This window comes from Theropithecus gelada, chromosome 4 (genome assembly GCF_003255815.1).
Source record: "Theropithecus gelada isolate Dixy chromosome 4, Tgel_1.0, whole genome shotgun sequence".
Classification (NCBI taxonomy): domain Eukaryota; kingdom Metazoa; phylum Chordata; class Mammalia; order Primates; family Cercopithecidae; genus Theropithecus; species Theropithecus gelada.
The window spans coordinates 43907611-43918597 of NC_037671.1; the positions used below are offsets into that span (position 1 = coordinate 43907611).

Consider the following 10987-nt stretch of genomic DNA (forward strand, 5'->3'; position numbering starts at 1 on the left):
AGAGCCTTCCACGGACCCCGGAGCCTTGGGACCCCCACCCTCGGGCACTGGTCTCAGTACCCTCCCCGTTGCTCACAGCTGAACCCGGTCCCCGGCTCCTCCTCATTCTCCAAGGTGACCGTCTCTGCAGCAGACTCGTTCCCAGATGGTCTCGTGCATCCCCCGACCTCGGCCGCAGCCCCTGTCACCCCCCTACGGCCCCCTGGCCTGGGCTCTGCCTCCCTGCATGGTGGAGGCCCAGCCCGTCGGAGAAGCAGTGACAAGTTCTGCTCCCCCATCTCCTCAGGTGAGGGTGGGCTGGGGGCTGCAGGGTGATAGCAGAGTGAGGCTGTTTTTCCCAGCTGAGCCCATGTCTGGCTGCCTCATCCTCTGCCTGTCTCCCCAGAGCTGGCCCAGAATCATGAGTTCTACAAGAACGCCGACGTCCGGCCCCCCTTCACCTACGCCTCCCTCATCCGCCAGGTGAGCAGGGCAGGTAGGAGGAGGGTAGGGAATGGCACACAGCCTGCTTCCCCAGCCCCCGCCACACCCCTGCCTCCAGGAGGGTCCTGGGGCCAATGGAACTGTCCCATTCCCTCTCACATGGCCATGTTCCCTCTCTGCTATGCGGGGCTATCCTGCAGGCTGGGCCCCGTCAGCCTGCTGGGTAGGGTCATGTGTCTCTGGGGGTGTACACACTGCTCTTCCTGCTGACACCCACCTTGACATTTGTGTGCTGATTTCCATGTACACAGCACCCCATGATAGATTTAGAGTCGCTCTTCGTCTGTCTTCTTCCTCTTTCCTCCCTCAAGCCCATGATCTTCATGTCACTGGTGTTCACATAGTATTCACACTCAAGCGTGAACATACATGGACACATATGTTCTCCCTGATACCCACACAGGCATGTACACCCTCACACACTCTCTCTCTCTCACACACACACACACACACACACAGAGTGCTTAGTGTGCCTTTTGCCAAAATCAGGATAAATTCCAAACAGCCTCCACCTCGTGGATGTCTATCCCAAGAAAGACAGGACTGACTGCTTTCACCCTCAGTCCAGGGCTGGGTACTAAAGGCATTTCCTCTCCAGAAGCAGCTCCAGTCCTTTTTGCACAAATATATAGCCCTTGGAAGCTCCTGCCCTCTTTATCCTTGGCCGGGCTGTAACCAGCCTGTCTCTCTCAGGGGACCCACCAGCCACCACCCATCTTGTTATCCACACATTTCTGAGCAGGTCTTCTCACAAGGTGAGCTAGGGGCCAGGCAGAAGGGAGAGAAACTGGGGGAGGGATCCCAGAGGTGTGACCCTTCGAGGCCCAGGCTGACTGTCCCTTTGCTTGTTCCTTGCCCGCAGGCCATCCTGGAAACCCCTGACAGGCAGCTGACCCTGAATGAGATCTATAACTGGTTCACCAGGATGTTCGCCTATTTCCGCAGAAACACTGCCACCTGGAAGGTGAAGCAGGCCCCTTCCACCTTCTGGGCCCCAGTCACCCTTGGACTTACCATATCCCGTGGAGACCAAGGCTGCCTAATAATTAGTTCCCTAAACAATTAGTCCTGCAGAAACAGCCACCCAAGAGCCCAGCCAGGGCTGCGTGCCCATGCCCACCTCAGCAGGAGCCGTGGATTGTTCCATAACCTCCTTTTAGGGATCCCTTCCTTCCAGCCTGGTGCTGCCTCCTTTCTGGGAAGCAATCCTTCTCTAGGGCACACCCCCAAGGGCCCCAAAGATGCCAGCCCCATGAAGTAGGGCCTCTAGGAATTGTTGATGCCCAAGTTGGCTTAAGGTACATGTTCTGAAGCCTGGGCTGGGGCTAGGAAGGTGCAGGTATAGACACATGGATGGACCAAGAGCCGTGGACCACACTCTGGGGCACTGACGGCACTCACAGCCCTCCCCAGCACTGCCATCCCTGGCAGGAAGATAATTGTCTCCATCCAATTAGTCATTTCAACACCTTCAGCCATAAGTTTTCCTGGGAGAGCAGAAGCAGGCAAGAGGGGGACCCTAGAAAAATAGGACACAGAGATGCTAGGGCACTAGGCCATTTATTTTTCTATAGCCAAAAGGGGTGCGTGTGTGTGTGTCAAGGTGGGAAGGCGATATCTAAATTGGGAGAGTGGGCGGGGTCGGGGGGGCGGGGCTGGGGGAAGGAGGAGAGAGTGTTGGCCCCTGCAGGGAAGCTTAGACACCGGGAAGGACTCTATCTCAGAACGTTAATTGGATCCCTGGCTCTTGAGTCCCCCTGCTGGCCACTGAAGAAACTGCAGTTAAACGGGCTACCTCCCCCAATCCCACTAGGTTTCAACAAGTGTCACTGAGCCCCTCCTCCCCACCAGCGCCCAGGACTTGGTGGGGTCTGCACAGTGCCTGCCTACCTTTGCCCTGGGAGTATGCTAAATGCAGCCGAAGGGACTGCATCATGACTTTCATACCCCCATGCCCAATTCCCAAAGCTTAGGAGAGAAGCTGGGAGGCTGGGACAGCTGCTCTAATTGGCTGTGAGTGATGTCATTTTCTGCCAACCACATTCCTGCCCTCTTTCTGAGCCAGCAGGGCTTGCTTGGGACCACCTGGTCCAGTCTCCAACCTCCAAGTCAGTTCAGATACTAGATTTTTATAAATGATAGAGCCCTACAAACGTAAGGGATCGTTATAATTATTACCTAATGTTGAATAATGCATATTAATCCTTTGCCTTTAGGGGTAGCAATATAGAGCTTCCTTTCCATAAGACAGCCTCCTTTTTGGGGGCAAAGTACAGTGAAGCCACCTTCCTTCCTTCCTTCCTTCTGTCTTACCTGTTATGCCCTGCTGCAATTAATTCTCTCTTGAGGTCAGATTAGGTGACTTCCTTAAACCACTCAGTGACCATCCTGAAGCCACCCCCCAATATTCTAACCCTGCCACCCTTGCCCAACTCCGCCTTTGACATCTCTGTGGTGTGTTTCTCCTTCCTAGTTCTTCACCCCCATCTCCCCTCACCTGGTCTAGGGTCCAGTAAGAAGCATCTGGGCTGGGGAAAGTGGTGGTGACTTTCCCTGTTAGCAGTGCTCTGCTGCTGCCTTTGTTGCCCGAGGAAACTGCCTGAGCCTTCCTCATGGCACAACAGAATCCATCCAACTTGAGGTCCACTTTGACCTTCTGGTTTTTTTCAACCAAATTCATTCATGTTACTTTGGAAATACGCCATCTACACCCAACTCTGCTTCCCTTCTACCTCTACTTTCCACTCATTTCTCAGCCCCTCAGGTCATCTCTCCTCCTCTCCCACATTATGTGTGCTTCCTTCTTTCCCTTCTTCACCTTTGCTGGCTCCCACCCTGAGATACTTTCCACCTCAGACCAGGGCAGAAGGGTTAGGAGCCGGCATGGTGTGGGCCCAGCCAGCTGCTGTTCATCCAGGGACAGAGCTGCCATCTGCCAAGCTGATGGTCCTTGCTGGCCCTCCCTGTGTCCATCCCCTCCCAAGGCCCGTGTTGTGGGCCCGTCCTTTTGTTTACGCAGCCCCCGCCAGACCCCTTAAATTGCCGTTAATGTTTCAGCGTAACGAATTAGTCTCTCATCACGAATCAGGCTTCGAAATGAGGGAAAAAAGCCCCGGTGAGGCCATCCTCGGAAATTGGGGTCATTCTCATTTGCAAAGCGGAGGATCGGAGCCCCGTAATGCGGGCAAATTTATTCCGAGGCAGGAGCCCCGGCGTGATTAGGCCCTTTGTAATTATCGCTCCGAGAGATTCCACTCCAGCCACCCGCCTCCCTCGTGGATTAGCAAGCGAGTCGGAAAAATACACAGGATTTAATTAGAGGCAAATTAAAATTGGTAATGAAATCGGGCCAGTTGCAAGTGGCAAGAGTTGGAAGGGAGAGAGGGAGAGGGGATCTCCAGGGGCACGGGCTGCCTGCCCTACCCACTTTCTTCCCCGTTTAGAAATGTAAAGAGGAGACAAGGATGGGGACGAGGCGGGGGAGGCTAAGGGAGGACAGGTAACAGGGACAGGGATGCAGGCAGGGATGGTGATAACTGGGAGCTGTCGATGGGGGCAGTGCTGATGAGAGAGGAGGGTGCAGGGACAGGACTGAGGGACACGATGAGGCGGGGCAGACTAGGGCCCTAGTCCGGGCTCCCATGGTGATGAAGGGGGGAATTGGGCCAAGCACCCCGCCCTCACCCAAGCGTCCTACAAACCAGATGACCTCAATTCTTGAAGTTATCCTTCCAGGAGGAGGTGGGATGGACAAGGTGACTTATCTTCTTTCTCTCCACTTTCTGCCTCTCAGCTGTCAACCCACACTCTCCTCTTTCCCTATTTCAACAAGTATGTATGAGGCCTCTACTGTATACCTTATGCTCTCAAAATATGAGCTGCCTGTTCTGAGCCACAGCTCAAAGCATGGCTCCCAGGCTCCTGTGGGTCAGTGGAGGTGGCAGTGAGGGTTTGTGAGTTCCTTCCCAAACTTTTAAAAGCTTAGTGGAAATTCTGCATGCACCTGAGATAAAGCATCCTGGGCTTGCAGAGATGCTGGGGCCCGAATGTGATCTGCTGTTGATCCAAAGCCCTGAGTAACAATTACATGTGTCTTTGATTAATAAAGATGATGAAACAGATTATTACTAACTAGATGGCATTTAGTTAGTAGACAGAACTTTCCAAGATGCGGCAGGGAGAGAGGAGGCAGCTAATAAAATGGGTCATCCATGGTGAAGAGGCTGGGAGGCCCTGGCTCTATGGAAAGGGTAGGGGCCCGCCCTCCGTTTGGTTGGGTCTCCTTCCAGCCCACGCCCATCCCCTGCTCATCCCTGAGCTGGGGAAGGTGGGTCACTGCTGCATGGGACGTGGGATGGGATGAGGACTGTCCTGTTTGTGCTTGGCCAAGCAAACCGCCTCTGAGCTCCTCTTCACTGCACCCACAGAATGCCGTGCGCCACAACCTCAGCCTGCACAAGTGCTTCGTCCGCGTGGAGAACGTCAAAGGTGCCGTGTGGACTGTGGACGAGCGGGAGTATCAGAAGCGGAGACCGCCAAAGATGACAGGGTACGTGCATCCAGAGCTGGGTGGGGTGTACCTGCCCAGGGGGTAGAAGCCAGCTCACCCCCACCCCCTGCCTCTCCAGGGTACCCATGTGCACCAGATCCTTCCTGGCTGGGGGAAGGGGTGTGGGGAGAAAGGAGCAGAGGAGACTAGTGCTTGGGGACAGGGGACTGGAATCTGGACGTGATGGATAATCAGAAGGCAGACATTTATGTCCTCTTCTGTCCTCGCTCTGACTGAGGGAAGGGGCCAAGCGGGAGGCCTGGTAGCAAAGAGAGACAGGGGCCCCAAGTAGCCCTGGCTAGAGCTGACACATAGGCAGATGCTGGCCAACGGGCCATGGGTGAGGGGCTGCCACCCCCAGGACACCCGCTTTCTCAGCTTATCAGGATGACTAGACCTCTGAGGTCCTGGGACCCCACCAATTCATCTTACGGCAGAGGAGGGCCAGTGAGGGCAAGGGGCTGGCAGGAGGCCCCAGAGCAGATTTGTGGCAGAGCTGGTTCCAGGACCAGGTCTCTGCCCTCCTAGTCTTTTGTGCTCGGCTTCACCACCTGGCAATTTATTTATTTATTTATTATTTTTTAATTTTGTTATTTTACTTTATTTATTTATTTATTTTTGAGAAGGAGTTTCACTCTTGTTGCCCAGGGTAGAGCGCAGTGGAGCGATCTCAGCTCACTAGAACTTCCACCTCCCGGGTTCAAGTGATTCTCCTGCCCCAGCCTTTCGAGTAGCTGGGATTACAGGTGTCCACCACCATGCCTGGCTAATTTTTTTTGTGTTTAGTAGAAATGTGGTTTCACCACGTTGGTCAGGCTGGTCTCGAATTCCCAACCTCAGGTGATCCACCTGCCTTGGCCTCCCAAAGTGCTAGGATTACAGGTGTGCACCAGCGCACCTGGCCTAGTATTTTTTTGAGAGGGAGTCTTGCTCTGTTGCCCAGGGTGAAGTGCAGTGGCACGATTTCAGCTCACTGTAATCTCCACCTCCTGGGTTCAAGCGATTCTCCTGCTTCGGCCTCCCAAGAAGCTGGAATTACAGGCGTGCACCAGCACACCCAGCTAATTTTTGTATTTTTGGTAGAGACGGGGTTTCACCATGTTGACCAGGCTGATCTTGAACTCCTGACCTCAGGTGATCTGCCCGCATCGGCCTCCCAAAATGCTGGGATTACAGGCATGAGCTATGGCACCTGGCCTCCACCTGGCAGTTTAAACGGAAACTGAGGAGCCTGGGACAGGGTCAGGACCTCCCTTTTTGGCTTCCACGTAGCAGCAGTGGCCTTCTCCCCACCCCAAACACCCCCACCCCAGCCACCTGCTTGCTGTGCCCCTTGGGCCAAAGCTGTTGGGTAAGGAGAGGAGAGCAAGTTAGATGGATGTCTCTGAGGTGTGGGGTGTCTGCTCCCCTCAAAGATGCCTGCTCTCCAGGCAGGAGCCTTTGCACCCCAGGCAGTGTGGGAGCGTGGAGAATGGAGGGAAGCCATGCCCTGGTGAATGCCCGGGGCCAGTCTCCAGGCTGGGTATTGGCATGTCTCATCACTGACTTACATCAGAAGACCTGGCTGTGCTTGCACCTTTGCTTTCACCAGTGTGGTGACCTTTGGCCGCTTCCTTAGGCCCTGTGAGAGCTCTGTGATGGTATCATCACTGGAAGAGGGACAGCCCTCAGCCACTGCTTCTCCTGTCCCAACTCCCAAACACCTTCCTGTGCAGAGAAGCCTTCTGTATGGAGCATGTGGGGACAGGCTGAGCATATGTCTGACATGTCCCAGAATCTAGGATGGCAAGACAGTGTGGGCAGACTAGGTGTGTAACTACTGAGGCTATCGATCGGACCTTGCCAAACACTGGAAAATCTAGACCGGAGAGAGAAAACGGGTGGGGGGCAGCATGCTGTGAAGGCAGACATTGCGGGGATGCCAGTTCCCACTTCCCAGCTCCGAGACCTGGACAGGTCCCTGAACCAAGCCCCCTGCACCCACCTGTGAAGGGGCTGCTCCTGCAGGGCCAGTTCAGTGTGAGGACCAAATCAGACCAAGCACACACACAGCTCCAAGACAGTGGCTGATCCGCACTGGCCTCCCGGAATAGGGAATGGGACCCATTCCCAGCACAGGCCTTAACTTAGTAAGAGTAAAGAGATGCGCATGAAGAGCTAAGTGAATGAGTGAGCCAAAGATGGCCTTCTCTGTCCTCCAGGAGCCCCACCCTGGTGAAGAACATGATCTCGGGCCTCAGCTATGGAGCACTTAATGCCAGCTACCAGGTGACCGGCCCAGAGCCCACCCACTCACCTCTACCTCCCGCCCCCTTGCTTTCTTATACAAGAGACGCTCATCCTCCCCTGCAGAGGACTCGCCAGAGGAGGGAAAGAGGGTGAAGACCCAAACTCTCCAAGACCCCACCTCTCTGCCCCACCCCAACTTGGGGCCAGCCTCCACCTCTGCTTTCAAGGCTGGGTTCAGACAAGGCGGGCAGCTGGGAGGATGGCATACCCATAGCATCCCCTTTCCTGGTTTGTCAGTCTGGGGATTCTCTGTCCCCTGGGAGAGGGGATAAGCCAGGCCCAGGTTCCAGGAAAGCTGGGAGATAGGACGTCGGGGGTCAGAGTTCCAGCCATGGGGGAAGGGTGCTACATTCAAAGGCTGAGTTGGGGCTTGGGGTTGCCCAGACCTGCCCGCCCAGGGGGCCAGTAGCAGACACGCAGGCGGCTCTCTAGCAGATGGGGAAGGCACAGCACCTAACTGAGTGTGCCCCATCCTGTGGAGCCATTGACAAGGCCCAACCCTGTGCCCCTCCAGGCCGCCCTGGCCGAGAGCAGCTTCCCCCTCCTCAACAGCCCTGGCATGCTGAACCCTGGCTCCGCCAGCAGCCTCCTGCCCCTCAGCCACGATGACGTGGGTGCCCCCGTGGAGCCGCTGCCCAGCAACGGCAGCAGCAGCCCTCCTCGCCTCTCCCCACCCCAGTACAGGTGAGCACACAGCACGGACCCCCACCCACCCCAGTGCCCCTCAAGCACCAGGGAGGAGGCGTCATCCCCCACTCTGGGTGAGGTTCCCCATCCCACCCCCAGCACGCCTCTCCCCAGAACAAGTGGCTTCTCTCTTCCTTCCCTCATCAGCCCTCTCAGCCCTTCCATGTCCCACCTGCCTGTTCTTCTTACCCGCTCTCCCCACCTCCCCACGTTCTCTTCCCCCTCTTTTCTCCCTTTCTTATTTTTCCTCCTCCTCTCTTCTCTCTCTCTCTTTTTTTTTTTAAGATGGAGTCTCGCTCTGTCACCCAGGCTGTAGTGCAATGGCAAGATCTTGGCTCACTGCAATCTCTGCCTCCTGGGTTCAAGTGATTCTCCTGCCTCAGCCTCCCAAGTAGCTGGGATTACAGGCATGCACCATCATGCCCGACTGATTTTTTCGTATTTAGTAGAGATGGGGTTTCACCATGCTGGCCATGCTGGTGTCGAACTCCTGATTTCAGGTGATCCACCAGCCTCGCCCTCCCAAAATGCTGGGATTACATGTGTGAGCCACCTCACCTGGCATCTCCTCTCTCTCTTCTCCTTCCTCCGTTCGCTCATCTCCCCTCTGCTCCCCTCTTCTCTCCTCCCCAACCCAGAGCAGTCTCTGCCCCAGCACCAGCTTTTCTTTGAAGAGAGCCCTAGGGGAGATCAGCCCTCAGGGCTGATGCGATCCTAGGGAGGGGGCTGTCAGCACCCCACTGTGCTCCAGAGTTGTGGGTGCGTTTGGGGGGCAGGGGGCAGAGGGGATCAGAGGACAGCCACCGGGTGCCCATGCCATACTTTTGCCTCAGCCACCAGGTGCAGGTGAAGGAGGAGCCAGCAGAGGCGGAGGAAGACAGGCAGCCCGGGCCTCCCCTGGGTACCCCTAACCCCAGCGCCTCGGGGCCTCCAGAAGACAGAGACCTGGAGGAGGAGCTGCCAGGAGAAGAACTGTCCTAAGGGCCTGTAGGGACCGACAGGGCTGGGGTGAGACCCCTCCCTTCCAGAATCCAGGCCCCATCTCCCCTCACTCCACAGCCCCTCCCGAGCCTCAAGGCAAGTCCAGGACTCAGATGGGGGAGGCCCGGGCCAGTGACCTGACAAAAACACATGGGGGCAGGGACGGTCCCCACCCCCAGGGACACAGCCCCTGGTCTGGGACCAGCAGAGGACACGGAGGGTTCAGACCCCTCCTCAGACCCTCCCCACATCTGAAACCGCCTCCCCCCAACCACCAGCAGCAGCAGGGCCCTCCTCCCCCACCAGCTCTCCCCACAGGGCCCCTCAGCACCATGGAGACCCGCAGGCGGGGCTTAGCCACCCCTGTCAAACCCAGGGCCCCCTGGCACCTGGCTCTGGCCGTGTTTTCTGGCCAGAGGCCCCCACTCTCCTAACTCGTGCTCCCTTCCGCCGCCTTTTCCGTACTGTGAAGAAAGAACTCTCCACCCCCAGCTCCCACCCTGCCGTGGCCTGGGTGGAGGAACTGAAGTTCCAGACCATCCCCAGAAGAAGCAGCCCCCTCTGCTGCTGGGGTGGGACTGTGTGTGCCCTGTGGGGGTCCATGCGAGCAGGCCCACCTGGCTCCAGCCCCGCCCCCAACCTGAGACAGAACCCGGCTGAGCCAGGCCTCCTCCCCCACCCCCACACCTGTTTGCTGGGGGCTCCTCCAGCCACCCCCATAGGAAGAGGCCTGGTACCGCCTCACCCACAGAGGTCTGTGCCAGGTGTGCTTCTGCAGGTGGAGCCAAGCTCCCCCTGAGGCCAGAGGCGGGGCCTGGGCCGGGAGCCCAGGAGAAGGCCAGGCTGGACCCCGGCTCCACACCCACATCCAGCCTGCAGGCCTCTCTGCAGTCCTCTCACCCTCCCTCAGCTCCCCTTCCTCTGCAGTCGCCCTCAGCTCCCCTGCCCTGCCCGCCTCCCACCCCTGCCCCTCCACCTGCCCCAGTTAAACGGATGACCAAAGACCTTTCTTATGCCGGAAGCAAAAACCAAAACTTTTTGTTGGCTTTTTCCTTTGTCGCCTCCCCAGCACCTGCCCTCCCAGTCTCCCACCTCGGCCCCAGGCTGGAAGCCCTCCCTCCACTTAAGTTATTGTTTTAAACCAAAGTTTACAGTGTCTGTTGGTGGCCAAGACCCTCTCTCTCCACCCCTCCTCCATCCACCCTGAGGACCCTGGGGCTCAGTGGAAGCAGGGCCCTGCTCCCCTCCCCTCTGCTCCTGCCCAGCCTGGGGGAAGGAGAAAGGAGGGGAGGAAGCGGGTTCTCACCCTCTCGGGAGTGGGCACGGGAGCCCTCCTCCCCGACCCTGGGCTGCTTCCTGGGGGCTCTCCAGACCCCTCTCTAGGACCAAGTCACTCGTTGTGCTGGGAGTGTGGATTCCAGCAAAAGAGCTGGAAAAAAGTGAGACTCTCCACAGACCCCCTATGGGGGACCCCAACTCAAGGCCAAGGACTGGGCGTGTCGGATGCTCATAACACCCCTGGCCTGGCCCCTTTACTGAGAAGACTCCTTGGATATTTCCCAAGAATCCCCCACATACACCCCTCACAAGCCACCCCTCCTGAGAGGCAGGGGGCCCTCTGCCCCCTCCCCATGTATTCCCCACCTGTGTTCCGTTTGACCAGCACAGAAATATTAAACGTCCTCTATTCACCGGGCCCTGTGTGTGTCGCCAAGATGCGGGAGGGGAGGAACATTAAAGCTGAAAGATCGCTCTGCTGGGGGAGCCTGGGCAGAGCAGCAGCAGCGTGAGGGTCGCTGTGGTGATGGTTTCAGTGAGTGAACGGAATGAGTAGCCATACGGGGGAGTCCCAATCCTTTGCCCTAGTTATTTCACTAGTTTGAAATCCAAGTTCTTGCCCGAGTGTTGAAGCAAGGCAGCTGAATTGCTGCAGGGATGGAGAGGACCACTGCCGCAGGATTCCTTTACCTGTGTCACCAGCTCTGGAGCCGTCCACCC

The 10987-nt window shown here is 57.1% G+C and overlaps 1 protein-coding gene across 3 annotated transcripts in view; it reads left to right on the forward strand.

Moving 5' to 3' along the window:
* The window catches only part of FOXP4 (forkhead box P4), a 54710-nt gene extending 44025 nt beyond the window's left edge, over positions 1-10685 (forward strand). For 2 of the 3 annotated variants that reach the window (XM_025383810.1, XM_025383811.1), the window contains exons 11-17: positions 79-286; positions 386-462; positions 1346-1447; positions 4911-5032; positions 7234-7300; positions 7836-8005; positions 8842-10685. In XM_025383810.1, coding sequence (XP_025239595.1) covers positions 79-286; positions 386-462; positions 1346-1447; positions 4911-5032; positions 7234-7300; positions 7836-8005; positions 8842-8989 — 894 coding nt within the window. In that variant the 3' untranslated portion in view covers positions 8990-10685. The remainder of the gene's footprint in view (positions 1-78; positions 287-385; positions 463-1345; positions 1448-4910; positions 5033-7233; positions 7301-7835; positions 8006-8841) is intronic. The other variant, XM_025383812.1, reaches the window with a different exon arrangement.
* Positions 10686-10987: the final 302 nt, after the last annotated feature.